This window comes from Chiloscyllium punctatum, chromosome 3 (assembly GCF_047496795.1).
Source record: "Chiloscyllium punctatum isolate Juve2018m chromosome 3, sChiPun1.3, whole genome shotgun sequence".
Classification (NCBI taxonomy): domain Eukaryota; kingdom Metazoa; phylum Chordata; class Chondrichthyes; order Orectolobiformes; family Hemiscylliidae; genus Chiloscyllium; species Chiloscyllium punctatum.
The window spans coordinates 95,777,904-95,803,318 of record NC_092741.1 but is presented as its reverse complement, the minus strand read 5'-3'; the positions used below and the strand labels follow the sequence as shown (position 1 = coordinate 95,803,318).

Here is a 25,415-nt window from a genome sequence, read left to right as displayed (position 1 = left end):
TTCTGATCAAAAACTTAGAATCAAGTACTGCATATACACTAAGAAATGATGTCATGTTACTATATTTATAATTAATTGTGGTTCAGGTTTATCATTTAATTGTGGCCCAGGGTCATTCATACAGGTATTGTCAAACTGTTTTAAAAGAAAATACTTCATATTTAATTTTAGAGTAGGCAAATATAATGTTGCAAGACAGACAAGTCATAACTGTTTTAATAATTACAACATTTATCTGGACAGGTACATAAGTAAGAAGGGTTTAGAGGGATATGGGTCAAATGCTGGTAAATGGGACTAGAATGATTTTGGATATCTGGTCAGTATGGACAAGTTGGACTGAAGGGTGTGTTTCTGTGCTGTACATCTATATGACTCTATGAATCTAAGTTACTATTATTATTTCTGTTTCATCAAAAATGCACTAGGATAATAAATTTGCAGAGGCACAGGCGTTTGTGCCTCTATAAAGAGCACCACTATGATCAACATAACTCTGGCATGGAAGTGGACTTCCTTTTTATATTATTGGTATTGGTTGTAATATGTGACCAGCGTAGAAGTCAGTCACATATACTTTTAAGACACTAGAATGCCTAAGTTATCATGACAAATGGTGAGTACTTAATTTACCACAGATGCTGAGTTTCACACTCAAGAGAAAACACAAGTTTATTTTCACGAATTACAAAATCGTGTCATGTGCCATGCAAATTTAAGCTTTTATAAATAGGCTAACAAAAATGTTCTAGTTCTTTTAGTTTATTATCTCTTAATTCATACAGACTGTCAAATTTGGTTTGAAGCATATTTTCAGAAAATCACAGACACTTTGGGATGGATATATATATCCATTGAACCATTGGATAATAATTTAACCATGATGCTAAGAATTCTAAAATAGCTACCATAATTTTACATGAACAAAATATCTAGAAGATAAGTATTATAATAAACCAGGAGACAACTGGTGCAATGGCAATGTAACTGAACTGGTATTCCAAAGGTCCAGGCTAAAGCTCTGAGGCAGTGGATTCAACTCCCATCATGGTGGATGGTGAAATTTAAATTCAAAATTAAATTTGGAATATAAAGCTAGGCTCAATTAATAGTTATCACAAAACTATTATCAGTTATTAGCAAAATCCATCTTGTTCCCTAATGCTTTTCAGAGAAGGAAATCTACCATCCTTGCCTGGTTAGCCAAGTGTTATACCAGACCCACAACAATACAGTCAATTCTCAACTGCCCTCAGTTTTGGGCCTAGCAAGCTACTCAATGCAAGCAGAATTAGTGATGGAAAACAAATGCTGGCCTTGCCAGTATAATCTATGAAAGAATTCTTTAAAATAATCAAAGTTGTAATTTTAAAGCTGGTCAAGACATCTTTTCAGGATGCATAACGCATTTCTGCTGGAAATGTTGTGTTTGATGATTTTTCTTTTAAATTATTCCTTTTTCCAATCCATGAATGAAAACTGTCTCTTGCTTGTATTTGTTTTTTAACTTGTTTTTAGAAGAGTAAGGGGGCATCTCACCGATATATATAAAACCCTCATGGCACTGGACAAGCTAGATGTAGGAAAAATACTCCAATGTTAGGGGAATGTCCAGTGTTAAGGGTCACAGTCTAAGAATAAATGGTAAGCCATTCAGGACAGAGATGAGGAAGAATTTCTTCACTCAGAGAGTTGTGAACCTGTGGAATTCTTTACCATAGAAAGCTGTTGGGGCCAGTTTGTTAAATATATTCAAGAGGGAGCTAGATATGGACCTTGAGGCTAAAGGGATCAAGGGGTATGGAGAGAAAGTGGGAGTGAAAACTGAAATTGCAAAATCAGCCATGATCATATTGAATGGTGGTGCAGGCTCAGAGAAACAAATGCCCTACTCCTGCACCTATTTTCTACATTTCTATGTATAAACTTAATCTTTGACGGAAATTATCAAGAAGCTAGATCTTGAGAATTACTTACATTAATTTGCAGAGATAGATTCCCACTTGGAAATGCCCATGCTTATTATGCAAAACTATGGTTGAACTTCAAATGTTTACATAGGTCTAACACCTATGTAACATTGTCAACTTAAATGGTATCAATGCAGACATCATCTTCATTCTCCATGTTGTCATACCAGAGAACCACAAATGACTTATGTGACACAATACCTCTTAAGGGCCCTCTTGATTAGGGACAGATCAATTGCCATCCAGGTTTCTTTGGTCTACTGGGCAATAAGCAATAGTTTCTTCTAGATGACCAATAGATAAGTTTCAGGGTAGATAGAAATACTTGCTCCACTTTTGATGCACCTGCAGGTTAAATAACCTGCTACAACTGAAATCCATAATTTGCAACTGGCCAGTCATGTACCTAGTGTGGTCAGACAGACCACTCAAAATGATGGACTTCTGAGAAAAGGGACAATAAATGAGGCATGCTGGGAAAATGAGGCAAGCCTTGGCCAAAAGTGACTGCTCAAAGACTCTGAAATAAACAATCTGCAGAATCCAGACAAGCTGCAGCTACAGATAGACAGTACACAATTGACCCAACAGCTGCAGACCATAGAACATGAACTGAATGGAATCCACCTAAACGCTAACCCCAGGATAATCTGAAACACCAAATTATTAACCAGACAAAGGGGCATTTCATACCCTTATTTGGAAAGTGCTACCTAACCTACGTGCACCTAACACCTCCAGGAATGGATGCCTAAGGATCACCTTGCAATTGTCACGTCAACACCTGTCAGGGTGATCGAGCCTTAACCGATCTATTGGTGAACATTGCAGACCCTCCTAAAAGGGCACAAAGACTCCTAAGTATAAGAATAGCTGCAACACCACCTCAGGGTGGAAACTTGAGACCAACCACCGTGAAGAGAAGACACCCCTGAGACCAGCAGGAGAAGACAACCAGACAATCATTGCCACAAAGATCAGCAGAAGGCCAAGATCTAGTGTGATGGCGTATGGTCATTGAGATTAAATTAAAGTACAAGATAGTTGATTAGATTTATAATATAAATTGTTAGTTTGTAGTGTATTGTTATTATAATATTAATTGTGTTAAATAAATAAATAAATATGATTGTTTATTACTATTAAGCATTGACTCACAGTTTCTTTGCTGGATACAAGAGGTAAAACACACTGTGTAGCAGGCACAACACCAGGAAAAAGTCAATATCTGTGCATTAATTTTTTAACTCAGAACAATAGAGTGAAAAATTCTGCCTTTACAAGATTAGCAAGGAACTCAACTCAGGTGATTAACTTGCTAGGTATTACTCTTTGCACATTATTGCATCTGTTCCTGGAAAGAAACCCATTGGCTCCAATTCCAAATGTACTTGGGCAAGAGGCCTATGAAAACCTTGTCAGGGTACCAAACTTACCTGACTGGCCCAACTTAGTCTGTACCAGTGATTCCAAGGAAAGCTATTTTATTTATACATACATAAAGCTATTTTATTCATTCATAAAGCTTACAGAATGTATCATTTTGGGTAGGTGTTTTGTCTTGAAAATTACAGTACTCAATTACAGTATATTGTAATGTTATTTACTCAGATTCCTATTTATATCACGGGTCTGGAAAAGAGGACTCTAAATGCTGACATAAAGTGTTCCAATATTACTTCTTGCTAAACCTGTAATAATGATACAATAATAAACATTAATCTTTGTTATTGAGCAACAGTCAGCAGCAATGACATAGATAATGCCAACATAAAAGCAGCAACAGTTAATCAAATTGCATTTCGACCAGGCATAACTTAGAGTAACACTGAATGTACAGTTTAACTTTTGGAGTTCTGGTCAAAGTTGCCATCAGAACAGCCATCATTCATGTAGCACAGGAGACTGATTACAGAGGCATAGAGATGTACAGCATGGAAACAGAGCCTTCGGTCTACCCGTCCATATAGCCTCTCCCTATAGCTCAAATCCTCCAACCTTGGCAACATCCTTGTAAACCTTTTCTGAACCCTTTCAAGTTTCACAACATCTTTCCGATAGGAAGGAGATCAGAATTGCACGTTTTGGTATTTACTGTTACATAATTATTTTGAAAGAAATACTTTACACTTAAATGTTGAAGATACAATTCACTTTATTTTAATGGGTTTATTAGAAGATATGTTAAAGGCTGAAGGGGTTTATTGTCAGCCGTGGAGCCAGTAAAAGGCTTCATGTTTGAACAGAGCTAATTTCACGGAATTGGTCAGTTAACTTGAAATTGCTTCACTGAGATGGGAAATTCAGCCTACCTCTCAATGTACCAAGGACTATTTCAACAAAATGAAAATAATACAGTGACTTTTTTGTGAATTCTACTAAAAACAACACTGGAAATAATACTCATCCTGGAATTCACTGGGCCTAGATTGCACTCCCAAAATCTGGAACTCATTTTGAATCAAAATTTTTTACATATTTCATGTAGTGTTCACTTGGGAGCTAAAAATGTTCACTCAACCCAGGAACAAAAATAGATGATTTTATTTTTGGAATGTAATAGCCTTACATTTAGAGCTTAAATCCTTATTTGGATGCATATTTCAATATGGCAAAGAATTTAGGAGAAAATGAAAATAAACCTAATTCTACAGTTAGTTATTGAATTTTAAATTGTTTGAAACAAACAACAGAATCTATACTCACAACTATAATAACTGTAAATAGATCAATGCTTTATGTGGATTTTATATGTTACGGTATGTTTGCATTTTTTTAAAAATAAGATGTGCTGAATTGATTTAAAATTCTTTAAAGTTGCATCATGTGTCATACTGCAGAAACAAAATGAAGAATTACACTCTACACAGAGGTTGTATCTGCTGGATTGTTGGACAGTAAACCTTGCAGAACTATAGAAGCGTTCTGCACTACATCCAAAAATAGCACAGGGTCAGTAGTTTTCCTCAATGTGTTATAAATAGTACATTGTTTACATGTACTTTATATTGTACCTTGTCTAATTGTGCTATAAGTTTACTTTGTCATTTGGAGGAACAACTCCACATTGCAACTGCAGGCTCAAGTTTCCATTAACAAAACTGTAAAGTATTATTGTCAGGGAGTCATAGGATTTCAAACATAAAATGGAAACATTTCTTTTAAGCAGAAATCATTGCATTTTTAGTTTTTATGTGTAGTGCTGAAACAAAACATAAACTTGACATTCAATTTTCAGTGACTGAGATGGAATTTGGTGTCGCATGGTATAGCACATTGGGATAGTAAGCGCCTTGATAGATCAGATGGATTACTCAACAGTTTCCAAATGTTTGCTATAAATCAGTCTTGATTGGTAAGCAGTCTTTATTTCTGAAATGTTTAGCAGTGTGTTCTTCTTTGCAGAACACCATTTGCAGGGTAGGGGCTGGTAGCACGACTTAGCAAAGACGAAAAATTCAAATATTTAAACAGATCAACATACGATTATGCAAAATTTACACCACAAGAAGCTGTACAATCAGCCAACTGGACAATGCTGACATTTATTCTGAAAAACGTTCCTCCCTACTTCATTTAACCTTATATGCTTACCGAGTTCACCTTCCCCATAAATGCACCCAAGCCATTCATCTCATCTACTCCGTGCGGTTGCAAGTTCAACATTTTAACCTCTCTTCAGGAAATCAATTCAAAGACCACTTTAATGCTGCAGGTAACACCCCCAAAAAAGCACTTGATAAACAGTCTGTCAATGGCCTGTTGGAAGATTGGTAGCTTACATCAAAACTCCTGATTTCAGAAAATCTCCATTGGATTACACGATTCTTCTTTATGTTCCAATAGCATTTATCAATAAAATCTTTATCATTTCCGCTCCCGGTAATAAACAGAATGTTTTGTCTTAAGATCATCTGACGCACTGATAACAACTATATAAACAACGCTAGAACACTTGATTTCAAACTCAACTGCACTCATATTACCAATGGCCATGCATACCTTTGCTTGTTCTTCTTCAAAAACAGACTGATGTACGTTACAGGCAAAGAGTGAGGTCGGGAGATCGTTGAAGTCGGTTATCTCGTCGAAGTCTTCCTGCGAGAGGATGTGATCATTTGGATCGCGAAAGTCTGCAGCCCCAAGAAGGAAAAAATTGCAGGCAGTAGCTCTATCGCTGAACCGTTTCAGGTTCCTCATGCCAGCGAGCGGATCGTCTCCTCTCATCCTGGAAAACACAGTACACGATAAGTGCAGTCTTGCACCTACTGGTAAAATAACATCGCTTGAATGGGAAACATGACCATCTCAGAGCCTTATATATGAGAGATAACAAATGATCAACCTCCAATGGCACGCACTTCATGTTATTCTAGGAACTGGTGCACTGTTTGCTATTTGCCAATCTTGAAACAGCGTTATTTCCACAATGTCTAAACAAAACTGATCATAATGAGAAAAAGGCATCACAAAAACTGCACCCAAATGTTTCACTTGTGGCAGTGTTGCAAATTGCATTCCTGATCTATTTCCTACGTATTGATTTTACCCTTTAAAAAACCCGAAAAAATAAATTAAAATAAAAACACGATGAAGCTAGTTATTATTATAAAACAGCTGGAACCCCCTTATCCGATTGATGTGCTGACACCGCGCCGTTATTAACAAAATCCCATTGGAGTCGGTGCAGTGAGCACCGTTGCAAATCTTGAACCTTTGGGATGTGAAGCTGACAGTCTGGCAGAGCTGATGAGAATGAAATATTGTCACCTCGGCGATAGACTCCAGCCTTCATCAGCTGCAGCAGCCCTGGCTCGGAGGTGGTACACTCCGTACCTGTGTGTGTGTGTGTGTTTGTGCCCTCCCTTCGCCCAGCAGTAGCAGCACCTGGAGAGCTCACTGAGCCTGGCCCGACAGCCGGCCACAACACCCATTCACATCTTTCACCCCTGCCCCCTCCCCCCCTACAGCCCCAACAACAGCGCCATCCAATCAGAGGAAGCAGGCACCAGCTGGCGCTGATTGACAGGCGCCTCGACCGTTCGGCACATGCGGTGACGGGAACGGGCTGCAAGGGCGGGCCTGCCAGCTGGCGTCGGTTCTGCTGAATTGTGAGCGGTAGGAGACTCCCGCAGTCAGCACTGGTACAAAAATTACAGAGTGGAATATTGATGTCGCTGTTTAGGCTGTCTTTTGTCGATTACCCCTAATTGCCCTGAAGAAGGTGGTGCTGAGCAACTTTCCTGAACCACTGTAGTCCAGCTGGTTGTGCACCCACAATACTGTTAGGGGAAGAGTTCTGGGATTTTGATCCAATAGCAGTGCAGGAATAGTGATATCGTTCCAAGTAACTGATAAACTGTATTCAAGTATTGATAACTTGGAGGGGCATTTGCAAGTTGTGGTGCTTACTCGTCTCTGCTGCCTTAGTCCTCATAGATGGTAGAAAGTTGAGAGTTTACAAAATGCTATCTCAAGAGCACTGGTGAGTTGCAAATGTCCATCTTGGTTACGTTCTAAATTGCAGCACGGATGGAGGTTTTTAATGTTTGGTGGATGGGGTCAAACATCAAACAAATGTTTTATCCTTGACTTGAATTTATTGATTATTGTTACATCCACTCAAGAAAGTTGAGACTATTCCAACAAATTGTTAAGCTGTGCCTTTGGAGATGGCAGCAGGTTTTAGACAGTGAGGAGGTTCCACAAGACAATTGCTGGTCTCTGGCCTGTTTTGCAGTCACAGTATTAATATGGCTGATCCAGATCAGTTTCTGGTCAATGGAAACTACCTGGATGTGGATACTAGGAAATTGTGATGGAAATGTCATTAAATATCAAGGTGAAGTATTTAGATTCTGTTTCGTTGATAGATAATGATCGTCTGACATCTTGGGGCATGACTGTTGCTTGCATTTGTTAGCTAAAACCTAAAGGTTGTTCAGGTCTTATTGCATGAATTGGAGAGTCACAATTTGTACTGAACACTATGCAATAATCAGCATTCATGAAGTAGCTGAAGAATTTGGGCAGAGGACAAGAGTCATAGTCATAAAGAGTTACAGCATGGAAATGGACCTTTTGGCCTAACCTGTCCATGCTGCCCTGTTTTCACAACTAATCTAGTCCCTGTGTTTGGTCCATGTCCCTGTCCAAATGTTTCTTAAATGACAAAATTGTATTTGCCTCCATCACAATCTCTGGCAGCTTGTACTAGACACTTACCACCCATTATGTGAAAAAAACTAACCTAAGGACCTGGTGCAATGATGTGCTGGGACTCAGGTGATTGATCTCCAACAAGCACAACCATCCTCCTTTCTCCTATGTGTGAGTCTTACCGATGATGAGAGTCTTCTGCATGATTGCCATTTACTTCAGTTTTACAAAACCTCTTTGATGCCATATTTCGTCAGAAGCTACCTGATGTCAAGGCAATCAATCCAACTCCACCTGTTAGTTCAGTTATTTTGTCCATGTTGCACAAAGGCTGTAATAAGTTCATTATCTGACTGGTCATGGTGGAATCCAAATTGACCACCAGTGAGCAGGTTATTAATGTGTAAGTATCACTTCATAGCACTTTCAATGATACCTTCCATCACTTTACTGAGGATCAGGGGGACACTGATGTGGCAGTAATTGGCCTGTTTGGATTTAACTTGTTTTTTCTGCACAATACATACATTTAGCTATTTTCCACACTTCTGTGTAGGTGTCGTTGTTGTAGCTGTATAGGAATGGTTGGTTAAAGTGTGGCTAGTTCTGGAGCACAAGAATTCATCATGATTGCTGGATGTTGTTAGGGGCCTTGGCCTTTTCTGTATCCAGTGGCTTCAGCTGTTTCTTGATACCAAGTGGAATGAACCAAATTGACTTAAGTCTGGCATCTGTGATGCTGGGGACCAGAGGAGGAGGATGAGTGATTAGCCACTTGGTACTTCTGGTCAAAGATACAAATGCTTCAATATTGTCCTATGCTGGTCTCCCTGATCATTGAAGATGGTATTGTTAATACAATAATATCACATTTGTGCGGTCTCCTCCTCCTAGTTAATTGATTAATTGATCACCATCATTCACAGATGGATATGGCAGGACTGTAGAACTTTGATCTTATCTTTGGTTGTGGGATCATTAAGCTCTGTATATCACATGTTGCTTTTTCTGTTTGACATGCAGATAGTCCTGTCTTGCAGCTTCAAAACAGTCCCATTTTTAGGTATGCCTGATGCTGTTTCTGGGAGAAGGTGAGGACTGCAGATGCTGGAGATCAGAGTTGAGAGTATAGTGCTGGAAAAGCACAGCAGGTCAGGCCGCATCCAAAGAGCACGAGAATTGACGTTTTGGCATAAGCCCTTCATCAGCAATCCTACACTCTTGCCCCTTGATGCTGTTTCTGACATGTCATCCAACAATCTTCTCTGATCCTGGCTGAATTGAAATGGAATACACATTGAATTGACAAATACAGCTTTTTAAAATTCAAAATCTGTTACAGACGTATGAGGAGTGTGATAAAAGGAGATATATTCCATCCCTCCTATATCACTTCATTGTATTTATGATTAAAAAGTCATAATTTTTTAAAAAATTATCATAATTCACCTTCTACCTTAATCCATATGTAAGTCCCAATTATTTATTTTGCTCACTATAAATTTTAACATGAAATTAAAAGTTCAGTGCAATTTACTTCTTAGGTTGCTGTCTGTGAGAATACTTCAATGTAATTGGCTGTTTAACCACTTTGTTTACATCATTGTTGCTGGAGTGTTTTGACTTGGTGCCAGATTCACACTGGCATTTGTAAACGGGAAATGCATGCAACAGAAATTGCTAGGTCTTTGTGGACAGCTTTCTTCGAGGTTTGTGGCAATCAACAATTTCTCCAAGCTGTCAAAACAAAAGCAAAGTGGCGATATCTCACTGCATTTTGTTCCACAATTGGTTTGACCTTACCTGCAGACCTGTTATATTTGAGTTTAATGTTGGTCTAAAACTTATTGTGTCAATGCAAGCTAAATATAACATTGTGATACCTATATTGCTCATTTATTACTATTCATCCTACTTCAGTATATACATCCCCAATTATTACAGTAATGTGCAGTTAGTTCAAGATCTGTTCCAGTGTCATATTCAACTCAAAGCTGTTTCTATCTGCATGGATTGCCAGACCTGGTGAATATTTCAAGCCTGATTTGCACGGTGGCACAGTGGTTAGCACTGCTGCCTCACAGCGTCAGAGACCCGGGTTCAATTCCCGCCTCAGGCGACTGACTGTGTGGAGTTTGCACGTTCTCCCCGTGTCTGCGTGGGTTTCCTCCGGGTGCTCCGGTTTCCTCCCACACTCCAAAGATGTGCAGGTCAGGTGAATTGGCCATGGTAAATTGCCCGTAGTGTTACGTAAGAGGTAGATGTAGATGTAGGGGTATGGGTGGGTTACGCTTCGGCGGGGCGGTGTGGACTTGTTGGGCCGAAGGGCCTGTTTCCACACTGTAAGTAATCTAATCTAATCTAATCTAATCTAAACATGACAACTGCTTTATCATAAATCAAGTCTACCTTCCAAACTTAGTTGATTCTCATTTCAGCAAACATACTTGCCACCATTTACAAATGTTTCATATGTATATTCAACATTTGAATCCTTGTGTTTACTTCTGCTCAAAGTCAAAGATCAATAGAACAGGTATCATGCTCCAAAGGTCAATGAATGGTTCTGAGTTACAAACCAATGGATGTAAACTTGATGCCCATATAAGTTAACAATTTTAGATTCAGACCAATAATAATATAAAATAATCATAGACAAATGATTGAAACACATTGTCACTTCAATCCATCAAGTTTCATCTAGATTTTCAAATTCATCACTTTTTTGTTTACTGCTTTTGCGCAATGAAAAGCTTTGACTTATTCATTTTAGTGTAACAATCATTTTATGCAGCATAAAAAGTGCTTGAATCAAAATTACTTTCAGCAGAGTTGGATGAAAGGACCAAATATTTTGTTGTTAAATTTGCTGATGAGACAAAGGTAGCTAAGTAAGTAAGTCATTTAAGGCATTTGCATTAGAGAGTATAGATAGGTCAAGTGGAGAATTATCTGGGAAAATGGGAAGTTATCCATGTTAGCAGAGATTATTTAAAAAAATGTATTATTTAAAACAAAGAAATTGTAGAACTCTGAGATAAAGAGGGATCTGGATATGCTAGTATCTGAATCAGAAAAAGTTCATGAAGTTCAAAAGTACCCCAGAGAGATCCTTTTAAAAAAATTCAAAATCACTAAAGATCTGGATGTAGGTTTGCTTGCTGAGCTGGAAGGTTCATTTTCAGACATTCTGTCACCATACTAGGTAACATCATCAGTGAGCCTTCGGATGAAGCACTGGTGGCATGGCCCACTTTCTATTTGTGTTTAGGCTTCCTTGGGTTGGTGATATCATTTCCTTTTTTTTTCTCAGGGGATGGTAAATGGGATCCAAGTCAATGTGTTGAGTTCCGGTTGGAATGCCATGCTTTCAGAATTCTCGTGCATGTCTTGGTTTAGCTCGTCCTAGGAAGGATGTATTGTCCCAAATGAAGTGGTGTCCTTCCTCATCTGTATGTAAGGAAATTAGTGAGAGTGGGTCATGTCTATTTGTGGCTGGTTGGTGTTCCTGTATCCTGGTGGCTAGTTTTCTGCTTGTTTGTCCAATGTACTGTTTTTTACAGTTCTTGCAAGGTATTTTGTAAATTACATTTGTTTTGCTTGTTGTCTGTATAGGGTCTTTCAAGTTCATTAGCTGCTGTTTTAGTGTGTTGTTGGACTACCATGATGCCAAAAGGTCTGAGTAGTCTGGCAAACTGAGTACTGGGATACATCTGATCAGTTCTGGAGGATTTATACACCTTTATATGTTTTATTACATCTGTTTGAATGTGGCTTTATCCATTTCTCCAGCATGTAACCCCAAGATACTGACCCAAGGTTTGTAATGGTTGGGCAATGTATGGTTGGAAAGACACAGCAGAATCTAACAGGGACCTGAGTGACGTGGGCTATGGACATAATTTATGGCTAAATCAGGCATGAGGTTCTGGCTAAGCCAATCTCAATGCAGGAGCACTGCATCTTTTATGGTTTTGACGAGTGGTTGGGTGAGTTTCTTTCAAGGCATTGGTGAATTACCAATTAAGGGTAATTATTGCTTGACAAACCCCTTATTAACAGTACAAATGCCTCATTAGTATTCTGTTTCCTATTTTGCAAAACACATTATAGATATCAAGAAATATCGACATGGAAATCAGAGCAGGTATCTAATGGTGGCAAGCAGTGAGCTGAATTTACTAAGGACCCTTGTGGCACATCTCTGATTCATTTGCTGCACCCGTAACTATCATTGTAATGCTGCAGCAAGAACATTATATGTTCAGGGATAAGCGTCCATGAAAAAGTCCAGGCTGCAACTTTAGGCTGTGCACTCACTGTCACAGACCTTATTCACTCTGACTCTACCTAGTTGCTCATAGTGTCTGTACATTGAATTGCTTTGCATTTTTGCACATTGCTCCCAGCCAGAGATTCCAGGCTCTTAATAGCTTGTCTTGTCATTTATCACAGACACAAAACCAGTAAGCTGATCATGATTATCAGCAGGCTTCCGACAAATCAAGGGAAGTAACCTTCACGCAGCAGGTATAGGCACATTATATCAAGGATGGCCTGCAATATCAATTGAGAGACTTGGAGATGGTCAGTTAGGCATCTGAGCTGGTCAGAGCAAGGATGCCCTCCATATAAGAGGTGAGGAGCGGGATGTCAGGCTCCCATCACCTGTCTTTACTCTTTCTGTCCCACTTTGGGCTGTTTGCTTCCTGAAACATGAGAGAGGCAGATATTAAGCGAAGGGAAAGTGGGTGGCACAGCTGTTCCTTTGAGTATGGAGATGTCCTGAAAGAATGAATAGCCAATGCAGAGGGCATACTGTGTTAGTGGTGGGTGACAGCGAATAAGGCAGTAGTGAGAGTGGTAGAGCATGAGTCTTAAGGTCATTGAACTTCTTGCTGCGATGCTGCGCGTTCCTCCAGGTAACAGAGACTGCACTGACCCAGGTGGCAAACTCAGACCAGGCTGACACAGTCTGGTGTTATGCCCTCCGTTGCAGGTTCTGGACAAAGAGGAAATCCTATGTCTGCACCATCTTGTTCAGCAGGTCCCTGCCCCAAAGCGTGGTGCCAATTTTCCCTTGTCTTCCATGTCCAGGGCAAATGTCAGGAACTGTACAAGACTGTTTGGATTGCAGATCTAGGTCCAAAACAGGGATTTTAAGATAGCATGGATGCAAGGTTTTTAGCGTCTATCTGTTGAGTGGTGAGTTGTGCTACCTAGATTTCTTCCTTTCCACAGAAAGGTATGATTTCCTTGCTGGAAGCAATGCAGCTTGTGACTCTGCTGTTCATATCAGAAACAGAGCCCCAAACAAGAAAGAGTCTGGAATCAGTCTGGATCTCCATCTCTATAGGAGCCTGGGTTGCAGCTCCCCAGGCAATTGTTGTCAGAGTGGATCATAACAATGATCATAGCTTCCAAACTATGACCAGTGTTGTGTTATGAGGCTAAACAAATCTGGATATCCATCACTCAGATACTCATGGTTGCCTCAAATTGCGGTCTCATCTGCCAGTGTTTCTCAAAGATGTGTCAGGTTATCTTCATCCTTAAAAGCAAACATTGGCAATTCAATCAATACATCGAAACATAGAAAATAGGAGCAGGAGTAAACCATTTGGCTCTTCAAGTCTGCCTCACCATTCAATATTATCGTGGCTGATCATCCAACTCAGTATCCCATTCCTGCTTTCACTACAAATGCTTTGGTCCCTTTAGCCCTAAGGACGATATCAAACTCCTTGAAACCATTCAATGCTTTGGCTTCAACCATTTGCTGTGTCACAGAATTCCACAGGCTCGCTGGTCTCGCTGGGTGAAGAAATTTCTGCACATCTCAGTCTTAAATGGCATATCTTGTATCCTAAATCATGACCCCCAATTCTGGACACCCGTCCTGCACCTACCCTGTCTAGTCCTGTTAGAATTTTATATGTTTCTATGAGATCGCTTCTCATCCTTCTAAAGTCTAGGGACTATAGGTCCAGTTTAACCAGTTGCTCTTCATACGTCAGTTCTGTCATCCCACGATTCAATCTGGTAAACTATTATCTGACTCTGTCCATTGCCGGAACATCCTTCCTCAGATAACGAGTCCAGAATTGAGTATACTATTCCAGGTGTGGTCTCACCAAAGCTCTGTACAATTGCAGCAAGACATCTCTGCTTGTGTACTGGAATTTTCTTTGCCACATGCTGCAGCTGCATGCTTACATTCAGCAAATGGTGTATATTTGCTGTATTCTCATTGCATTTCTCCTTTCCCAATCTCTCCCCATTCGTTTATTTTTTTTTGGCTACAAAAGTGGGTAACCTCACATTAATTCACATTATACCTCCTCTTCAATGTTTTCTCCTACTAACACAACTTGTCCAAATCTTACTGAAGTATCTCTACATCCTGCTTATAGTTCACCCTCCCACCCAGCTTTGTGCTGTGTGAAAACTTGACTTTATGACTACAACTCATGAAATTTTTCTCTCTCATTGGTCATACTATTACAAAGGGGGTGGTGGAGGGGACAACAGGACAAAACACACTGAACATGCATCACATGATGTGAGGTTAATAAACTTGGCATTAATTGGAACTTTTAATCTGTTTTAATAAGCCTTTAATTGAGATGGCCCATAGAAAATTAAACACTTGGAAATAAGGGTGTATTTATGAGTTAAATTAGATTTCCTATAGTGTGGAAACAGGCTATTTGGCCCAACAAGTCCACACTGATCCTCTGAAGAGTAAACCACCCAGAACCATTTCCCTCTGACTAATGCACCTAACACTATGGGCAATTTGGCATGACCAATTCACCTAACCTGCACATCTTTAGAGGGTGGAAGGAAACTGGAGCATCCAGAGGAAACCCACGCAGACAAAGGGAGAATGTGCAAACTCCACACAGACAGTTGCCCAAGGCTGGAATGAAACTTGGGTCCCTGGTGCTGTGAAGAACCAGTGCTAACCACTGAGCCACCTTGCTGCCCCGATGAAACTTTCAGTGTCATGGTCAAGACTTTTTTTTCTAGGTGCATGGCAAATATGGAGATGTTTTATTGTGCATTCTTTTTTCTGGAAATGCAGTGAATGAGTGAAGCTCTGAAGATGGCTTGGTAGCTATATAACAATGTAGCTATGCAGAGAATTGATCTGACCTTTGCTCAACATCTAATTGTGTCTATGATCCAATAATTGCTCAGTGTGGAGGGATGTGGGTGAATTGAACATACCAGTCCATCTTTTAACCTGTGTGATGATAATTGTGAACTTTGGGATACTGGTGACCTGAGGGATATAGGTTCAAGGTCAACTATAACCTTCTGGTGCCTTTCAACTTGGGCAGCTCACCAAGGCTCCTTCGTCAGCAATTTCCAAACCCTCAAACTCTTCCAAACATGGGAACACCAACACCTGTAATTAATAGATTTTATACTTATTTGTGATGCAAGGTATCTCTGGAAAGGGCAGCATTTATTGCCAATTCCTCATTGCCCTTGAAAAAATTAGTATCTTGAAATGCTCCAGCCCTTTGTAGTGCTTGTATATTGCATAGTGCTGTTAAGAAGAGAAAGCCAGGATTTTGATTCGGTGATCAGTGAGGAATGGTGATGTAGTTCCAAGTCAGGATAGTGCATGTCTGCACTGATATATTATTCATCTATTAATTACAGGTGTTGGTGTTCCCATGCATGGAAGAGTTTGAGGGTTTGGAAATTGCTGATGAAGAAGCCTTGGTGAGTTGCTGCAATGCATTTAACACATGGTGCACACTGGTGCCACTGTACACCTATAGTGGTGAGAATGAATGTTTAAGGTGATGTGGATGTGGTAATGATCAGTGGGCTGCGCCGTTGTAGCAATACCTTTGGAACAATACTCATTCAGAAAAAAATAAGAATAATCTATCACATTCCTGACATGTAACTTGTAGATTGGACTTGTGGACAGACTGAGAAATCAATTTACTCACCACAGAATTCCCAGATTATTACCTGCTCTTGCTGTTACAGTATTAATGTATCGTATCCAGCAATGTTTCTGATCAACGGTAACCTTCAACAAGGATGTTTCAGTAGTGGTGATGCTGCTAAATTTCAAGAGGAGATAGTTAAAATTTCTGCTGCTAGAGCTGGTCATTACTAGCACTTATGTGGTCTGAACGTTATTTGCCAGTTACCATAGCCAGGCATAGCTGTACGTGAACTTGATCAGTTTAATTATCTAAGTAACAATCACCCCACTTCTAATGGAGAAAAGTTATTTGGTGGAGTTTCTAAAGCCAGTTGGGCTAAGGACACTGCCTAATGAAACTTCTGCAGCAATATGCTGAGGTTAAGATGATTAGGCTCATCAACATGCTCAAACATTTTTCTTTGTACTAGGTATGACTCTAGCCAGTGCAGAATTATTCCCCAATTCCTATTGACTTAAATTTTATGAGGGCACCTTAGTGTTGCTTTCAATCAGCTGCTGTTTTATTCTTAAGGGCAGTCACTCCCCCTCACCTCTGTAAATTAGTTTTTGTTTTCTTTCCATGTTTTGGACCAGTGTTATGGTGACATTAGGGTCAAAGTAGACAGGACAGATCCAAACTGAGCATTAGTGAACAGCTTATTGGTGAGTAAGTGCATCTTGATAATACTGTTGATGACACCTTCCATTATGTTGCCAATTGAGAGTAGGCTGATGAATTAATAGTTCATCAAACTGGATTTTTTTTTCATTTTAGACAAGAATTACTCATGCCAACCTGAACAAGAGACTGTATTCCAACCATCTTGCCTTACCTCCATTTTGTATTGTATCTTTCTATGTTTGTTAAAAACCTAGTGTCATACAAAAGGACCGTGAGGGTAATGCTGATATGTCAACCGTTTATACTCTCTTTTTGTACCTGGTGACTGAGCTCTCCCTAGTGAAATATTCACTCACAGCAAAACCATTTAGATTTGAATGAAAAGAACAGGAATGTGAAAGTTTACTTTTGTATACAAACTGTAGTGAAATCATAAACCTCCATATAAAGAATTTGTTCTTGCTGCAGCTTGCACAAAGGAGCTCAGAGAACTGTTTAATGAATATTCCTCACTAACTTAACAATAGCTACAAATGGCGTTTATATAATACGTTGTAATGCAAAAAAATATTGGAAAGTGCTTCACAGAAAAATAATTAAAGAACAAATTGGCGAGCGAATGAAGAGGCATGAGGGGAATGACCTGAATTCTTAGTCAAATAGGTGGGTTGTAAGGATGGGCATAAAAGAGGAAAGGGTGGTAGACAGACAATATAGAGCATGACGTTAGAGGAACAAAAGGTGGGAGAGATCCCCAAAAAAGCAGAGCTGATAGATACAGGGAAGGGAGATGCCATGGAACAATTTAACAGGAGGATTAAAATTTTAAATGAAAGATGGTCAGGTGCCATTGTAGGTTTATTCATGAGCAGGATTTGGTGAAGAATACAAAAGGAACATCAGAATTTTGGATGATTTGAAGTTTTTGAAGAGTAACATGGTGACTGACCAGGAGAGCATTGAAAGAACTGAATCTGGAGGTAACAGTAGTATGTACAAGAATTTCATCATCAGATGGGTTGAAGCAGGGCTGAGCTGTGCAGTAGACATGACGATGGAGAGAATAGGGGATCAGCGCTCACCTCAGGGTCAAACAGAGTTGGGTATTTAAGAATATGGATTCATCTTCACCTCACTTCCCAAAACTCTTATAAAAGGGAAGCACACTTGTTAAGAATCATCAGGTAGAACACTTATAGTACAATTGTGTAGCTGAGGAATTCTGGAATAGGTAGGTAATGGTGTGCAACGTCAGTGTAATGAAATTAGACTATGATTGAGAAGCTAAAGGGCAGAGGGTTAATCTGGGGATGAAAAAATGATGAGGCCATGAAAAGACTGGTGTAGTCTGAGATGGTGGCTCGGAAAGTGTATCAATGGCATTCCTAAGTAGGTTACAGGAAGGCCTCAGTTTTACCAACATGTGACTAAAGGAAACTGCATTAATCCAAAACTGGATATTAGACAATCTGATAATACAGATATGGTCAAAGTGCTGACAGGTGATAGAGAGGGACAACTGTGTATTATCCATTTACATCTGGAAGGAATCTGAAAACATGTTTTCACATTATATCATCAAAGGAAATTCTGTTGACAAGGAAGCTTAGGGAAGTTCAGAAGTATCTGTCCAGCATAACAACTATAGCAAACACCTTATTCTCTCAGAGTTACATGGGGCATCTCCTGCTAAACTCATACTGTCAGATTAGACTACTCATCAAAAGAGAGTGCACCAACTTGTTGCTGCTATTCTCACGGGTTTAAGTTTTCCCAATCATATATTGATTTATTGGTATATGTTAAGTTGACCTGTCCAATATCTGTGTAGCCATGACAGCAGAAAATAGTATGAACAGTTTAATTCTCATAACTAAGTTAGATGAATAGTGTTATGGACTAGGCCAGACCACTCAAAACATTCTAAAGCAGGCAGCCCAGACCATAACTTTGCAATTTGTGTTGGTAAGTGTACAGTGAAAATTACCTGAAGTTAGCTAGGTTGACTATCAGGTTTTAAAACAGACAAAACGTTATTCACAAAATTACACAAGAAACTCAAAGAACAGAATAAAGGACTCCTACAGAACTCAGTCTATCCAAACTAGACTTAATTACGCTCTTCCAAATGTACATAACAGTCCCAATAAGCAAACCCCCTTAAAACACAGTAAAAAAGAAATGCAAAAGATGCTTACAGGTTGAAGTTAGAAGGGCAGAAATAGAGAGAGAACCTGTTCACAAAGTCCACTGCTGAACTCACAACTAGTTCTGGACTGAACTGCTCAGCTAGAGAACTGACCACTCCCCTTTCATTCGACAGGTCACTTCTAAAACATGACCACTTTCGCCTGAAGTCTTATCTGTTTACATATAAACAAAAAGGCCTCTTAATACCCTTTAATTTCTGTACCAAATCAGTCGAATTGGGGCCATCCCGCCCTCTCTGAAAGGAATCAAGGGCAAAGTAACCTTGAGAAAAGGAGCAGCTTTTAGAAAAAGGGGATCAACTTTGTGACACCTCTCCCCTTAAAAAAATAAACCATCAATACCAAAAGATGGCTTCATTTTTAAAACCCTTCAAAAATAGCTGGTTAGCAGTTTAAAACACACACATACACTATATTAACTATTAACATGCAAATATGCCTAACCACTTGCGAATTCAGGCCATGGCACTCCCGCCACCAAACACCTTCGAGTCTCGATAATGCATCAGCAATCACGTTTTCGCGACCTGCCACATGCACAATTGTCAAATTGAATGGTTGCAACAACAAGCTCCATGTAAACAGTCTGGCATTTTTGTCCTTAAAATTTTCTACAAATGTCAATGGGTTATGATCAGTATATACAATTGTCTCAGGTGCATTGCTTGTAGTATAAACACTGAAATGTTGTAATACCGGCACCAAGGTTAAAGTCTCTTTCTCCACCATTGAATATTTCTGTTGATGTATGTTCAACTTTCTGGAAAGATACCCCATGGGTCTTTCTATTCCCTCGTTATTCTCCTGTAGGAGCATCGAACCGAAACCCACATCACTGGCGTTGATAGCCACTTTGATAGGCTACGTGGCAACTGAAGAATTAAATGTTTGATGGTCTTGGCCACCTCTCTGGCCCTCAGTTCAATTTCGCCATCTCCTGTTAACGGTCAACTGCACCATTGCCATTTTGTTCCCAGAATGTTTTGTGGCATTGTGTGAAAATGTCAAGTTCCTCTCTCAATGCTCTCTGCCATCATTTTATGAGTTCTGCCATCTTTGACTTGTCACCAGAGGGTGACGTTACAATTACAGACATTAACATCAAGTTAATGTTTTGATCTAGTTCGGGACCAGTAACTTTTATTTTTGATTAAAATAGGCAAAGTTCAAGATTTGAATGCACTTATCAAGAGAATAAATTTGCAAGATTCCATGATTTTGAATAACCCAAATAAATTTTATTGTATACTATTAGAATAGTAAAACCATCTACAAGATCTACACAGCTTACACCGTAACATTCCAAGTTATCATTAGCTCAACCTGTAACATGAGTATGGTCAAGTATCCCACAGAGCATATCAAATAGCAAATACAGTCAATATAGATCTCTCTGACTTCTCAGCAAGCCCCTAATGTTAGACACCATGAATCACCAGATTGCATTCAAACTTGGTCCCTGTTATAAGGGATCCCAATTCTTTGTTCGAAATAATCTAGTTTTGTAACTCCCTCACAAATCATTCTGTCATGAACTACGTCAGTAACATTCATGTCTAAACCATTCAGTCTCTTCCGTTGAAATCATTTTCCACTGGATTTCTGAGACTGGAGTGTATTTAATAACAGATATAATTATTGCTGTTTTGTAGACACCTAGCTTTTCTAAGCTGGCACCAACCCTGTGGTTTCCCTGAATGGCATATTTCTTAAATGTATCAAGCAAATACTGCGAGTGGGTTTCCTTCACTGCACTAAACTAGCAATGGCTATCAGGGACTTCTCCTGTCCTAACTATCTGGAATCTGGTAACAGCAGCATTTGTATTGCCTGAAGCCATTTCTTTGCTACAGCACACCCTGCAGCTCAAAACTGTCCCTGTGATTATGTTTTCCCAGGAAAAACACACAGATTAAACCAGAGAACTTTTTTAGGCTTCACTCATCACCATGGTGAAATAGCTTGCTCTGAATTAATACGTTTTCAGTCTTTAAAGTTCATTGAATGGTATGAGGCTAATTTAGCCCTCCAGTCAAAAACAATCCATCTTTTCTACTCTGGTTCTACTTTTTTAAAAGCTATTCAATCTCATAGAACACCATGACCTCAACGTTTTAAGTTTACGATTTCCACGTGCTATAGTTGCATTTCTCATTTCCGACAATTAAACTGTAATTCTTTAAGCAAAAAAAAGTCTGCTGAAATGCATGAACAATATTCACAACAGCTGGTAAATTCCATCCTCATGATTCCAGAAATTCCGAATCAGAAAGCATTGAAAAATAGTTATTAGTCTTTTTCTAGTTTTATACTTGTAACAATCACATCTGCTATGCACAGCCATTGAAAAGGGAATAAGATCTTTTATCTGTCTGATCAGATGAGAAAAATTAACTACAGCATTTTTTCTCAGTACTGCACTGCATTGCCAAATGAGATAAAGATCCAGAATGACAATAATTTTGCCAATGAAATGTCAGCATATGCTGCTATTACCTGTCTGATTCTGGCCGCAACCTTGGGATATATGTCCAGCAAATATTAATAAGGAAAACCTAATGTTATGATCTTTCACTGTTCTGCTACAGTCGGAGCTATGAATCTGCTCCCAAACCCAAGGGGCAGCAGTAAGTGGGACCAATAATCAGTTGATATCAGTTGATCAGCTCTCCTATCATTGATTGAAGTGTAATGATTTCAATGACAATCTGAAAAATAACGACTGAAGAACATTCGATCTGATCTTACAGAAAAATCTCATTTAGAGTCATCGGGTCAGAGACAAAGAGATGTACAGTATAGAAACAGACCCTTTGGTCCAACTCGTCCATGCCGACAAGATATCCCAACCCAATCGAGTCCCACCTGCCAGCACCTGGCCCATATCCCTCCAAACCCTTCCTTTCATACACTCATCCAAATGCCTCTTAAATGTTGCAATTGTACCAGCCTCCATCACATCCTCTGGCAGCTCATTCCATACATGTACCACCCTCTGTGTGAAAAAGTTGCCCCTTAGGTGGCTTTTATATCTTTTCCCTCTCACCCTAAACCTATGCCCTCTAGTTCTGGACTCCCCGACCCCAGGGAAAAGACTTTGACTATTTATCCTATCCATGCCCCTCATAATTTTGTAAACCTCTACAATGTCACCCCTCAGCCTCCGACGCTCCAGGGGAAACAGCCCCAGCCCGTTCAGCCTCTCCCTGTAGCTCAGTTCTTTCAACCCTGGCAACATACTTGTAAATCTTTTCTGAACCCTTTCAAGTTTCACAATATCTTTCTGATAGAAAGGAGACCAGAATTGCACGCAATATTCCAACAGTGGCCTAACCAGTGTCCTGTACAGCCGCAACATGACCTCCCAACTCCTGTACTCAATACTCTGACCAATAAAGGAAAGCATACCAAACGCCTTCTTCACTATCCTATCTACCTGCGACTCCACTTTCAAGGAGCTATGAACCTGCACTCCAAGGTCTCTTTGTTCAGCAACACTCCTGAGGACCTTACCATTAAGTGTATAAGTCCTGCTAAGATTTGCTTTCTCAAGATGCAGCACCTCGCATTTATCTGAATTAAACTCCATCTGCCACTTCTCAGCCCATTGGCCCATCTGGTCCAGATCCTGTTGTAATCTGAGGTAACCCTCTTCGCTGTCCACTACACCTCCAACTTTGGTGTCATCTGCAAACTTACTAACTGTACCTCTTATGCATGCATCCAAATCATTTATGTAAGTGACAAAAAGCAGAGGGCCCAGCACAGATCCTTGTGGCACTCCACTGGTCACAGGCCTCCAGTCTGAAAAACAACCCTCTACCACCACCCTCTATCTTCTACATTTGAGCCAGTTCTGTATCCAAATGGCTAGTTCTCCCTGTATTCCATGAGATCTAACCTTAATAATCAGTCTCCCATGGAGAACCTTGTCAAAAGCCTTACTGAAGTCCATATAGATCACATCTACTGCTCTTCCCTCATCAATCTTCTTTGTTACTTCTTCAAAAACTCAATCAAGTTTGTGAGACATGATTTCCCATGCACAAAGCCATGTTAACTATCCCGAATCAGTTCTTGCCTTTCCAAATACATGTACATCCTGTCCCTCAGGATTCCCTCCAACAACTTGCCCACCACCGAGGTCAGGCTCACTGGTCTATCGTTCCCTGGCTTGTCTCTACCACCCTTCTTAAACAGTGGCACCACGTTTGCCAACCTCCAGTCTTCCGGCACCTCACCTGTGACTATCGATGATACAAATACCTCAGCAAGAGGCCTAGCAATCACTTCTCTAGCTCACCACAGAGTTCTCGGGTACACCTGATCAGGTCCTGGGGATTTATCCACTTTTAACCGTTTCAATGTTGAATGTTGTTAAATGGCTCCAATAAATCTTACCTACTGGATTTCTTTTAAAACTGGATTTCAAAGAATTTCTTTTTTTGTAAACAGAAGTGTTTTTACATGATAGTGCAGCTTCTACTTCAAACTTGTGTGAAAGTCCCAATTTTTATTTCATTTTCTGTAATATTTTTAAGAAATAGTTTGTTTGCTTTTTTTCATTTCTTGGTTGGCTGTCTGCTAAAATTCTTAAATGTGATTGTCTGCTTGGCAAGCTTGAAATATCACTTCAGCCCTATACCAAGATAAATAAGTTTGCAATCAAAAGCACAGAGATGGGTGATCGCCATAAATATCACATTTCCAATTTGTTCTTCAGATTTTGCAATTTTTATTTTTATTCTCTGGATGATTTTAACTTTTGCTTGTGTATGGCAGTATCTGGTGGTAGCAATTGATTACTACAATAATAAATGCAACGTCTTTTACCATTGAAAGCTTTGTTTCCCAAAGTGCTAAGATTTAGGTATTCGAGTAATGGCACATAAACCCATTTCATATGCATTCACTTCCACTTATAGCTGGTGTATTCCTGTGAAAGTCATATTTCCACTATATGCAATATCTGGCATATCTGACCCTACCCTTTCTCATTTTTTCCCACTTCCTTCATAGCACAATCATTGAACACCTACAGTGTTAAAACCGGCCATTTGGCCCATTAAGTCCACACTGACTGTTCAAAGAGTTCCCATGAGACACGTGCCTATCCTTCCCTGTAACCCCCATGGCTAATCTACCTAAGCCTACACATCCCTCAACACTGCAGAGCATTTTAGCATGGCTAATCCACCTAACCTGCACATCCTTGGACGGTGGGAGGAAACCAAAGCACCCAGAGGAAACCCACACAGGCACTGAGAGAATGTGCAAACTCCACGCAGTCGCCCAAGAGTGGAATCAAACCTGGGTACTGTGCCACCTAGCTTTCCATCTTCTATCATTTCTCCTCTTCTTCCCCACCCCCAGCTTCCCATTTAGCTTATTCCAAATGCTCTTTTCTTTTTTGTACAATCTCTCTCTGTATTGTCCTTAAAATCACTGACTAACTTTTCTTCCTTCCATCCCCATTTTGCTCGGTCCAACTTCTCCGGACTCTCCGCCTCCTTTTGTTCTCAACTGCTCCTTCTACCATTCACTCTCCTTTTTGCCCTTCCTCTCCCATTACCATCCTTTCCTCCCATCCACTTTACAAAATTGGCTTGATGCCAGGAGACAGGGTGGCGGTAGAGGATATTTCTTGGACTGGGTGTTCTGCAGGTTGGTTCTGGGTCCATTGTTGTTTATCACTTATATTAATGATTTGAACGAGAATATAGGAAGCATGGTTATTAAATTTGTGGATGACACCAAACTTGGTGGTATAGCAGACAGTGAAGAAAGGTATCCAAAAGTAAAATGGGATCTTGATTAGCTGCGCCAATGGGCTGAGGAGTGGCAGATAAATGTGAGTGTTACATTTTTGTCAGACAAGCCAGGCAGGTAGGATCCTGGTGTGTGTTTTTAAATAGAGAGACCGAGGGGTTCAGGTACATATTTCCCTGAAAGTGGCATCACAGGTAGACAGGGTGACAAAGAAAGCATTAGGCATGCTTGCCTTCATTAGTCAAAGCACTGCATATAGGAGTTGGGGCATCCTGTTGTGGCTGTACGGGACATGGGTGAGGCCAATTTTGGAGTATTGCATAAGTTCTGGTTGCCCTGCTATAAGAACGATATTATTAAATTGGGAAGGGTACAGAAAAGATTTATAAGGATGTTATTGGAGGGTTTGAGTTATAAGCAGAGGCTGGATAGATAGGCTGGAACTTCTTTCCATGGAGCCTAGGAGGTTAAGTGGTGACCTTATAGAGGTTTATAAAACGACGAGGAGCACAGATAAGGTGATTGGCAAGGTCTTTTCCTGAGGAGAGAGGACATAGGGCATAGTTTTATGGTGAGAGGGGAAAGATTTAAAACAGACCTGAGGGGCAACTTTTTCACACAGAGTGCTACATGTATGGAATGAGCTGGCAGAGGAAGTGGTAGATGCAGGTACAGTTGCGACATCTAAAAGACTTAAGGACAGGTACAAGAATAGGAAAGGTGTAGAG

General features: G+C 39.9%; 1 protein-coding gene across 3 annotated transcripts in view; it reads right to left on the bottom strand.

Moving 5' to 3' along the window:
• The window catches only part of rcan2 (regulator of calcineurin 2), a 362,913-nt gene extending 355,998 nt beyond the window's left edge, over positions 1-6,915 (bottom strand). The window contains exons 1-2 of one of the 3 annotated variants that reach the window (XM_072556972.1): positions 6,807-6,915; positions 5,973-6,198 (exon numbers count right to left, since the gene is read on the bottom strand). In XM_072556972.1, the coding sequence (XP_072413073.1) occupies positions 5,973-6,198; positions 6,807-6,904 (324 nt within the window). In that variant the 5' untranslated portion in view covers positions 6,905-6,915. Of the gene's footprint in view, positions 1-5,972; positions 6,199-6,740 lie in introns of all 3 variants that reach the window. The other 2 variants (XM_072556988.1, XM_072556981.1) reach the window with 2 other exon arrangements.
• Between the last annotated feature and the right edge of the window lie 18,500 nt (positions 6,916-25,415).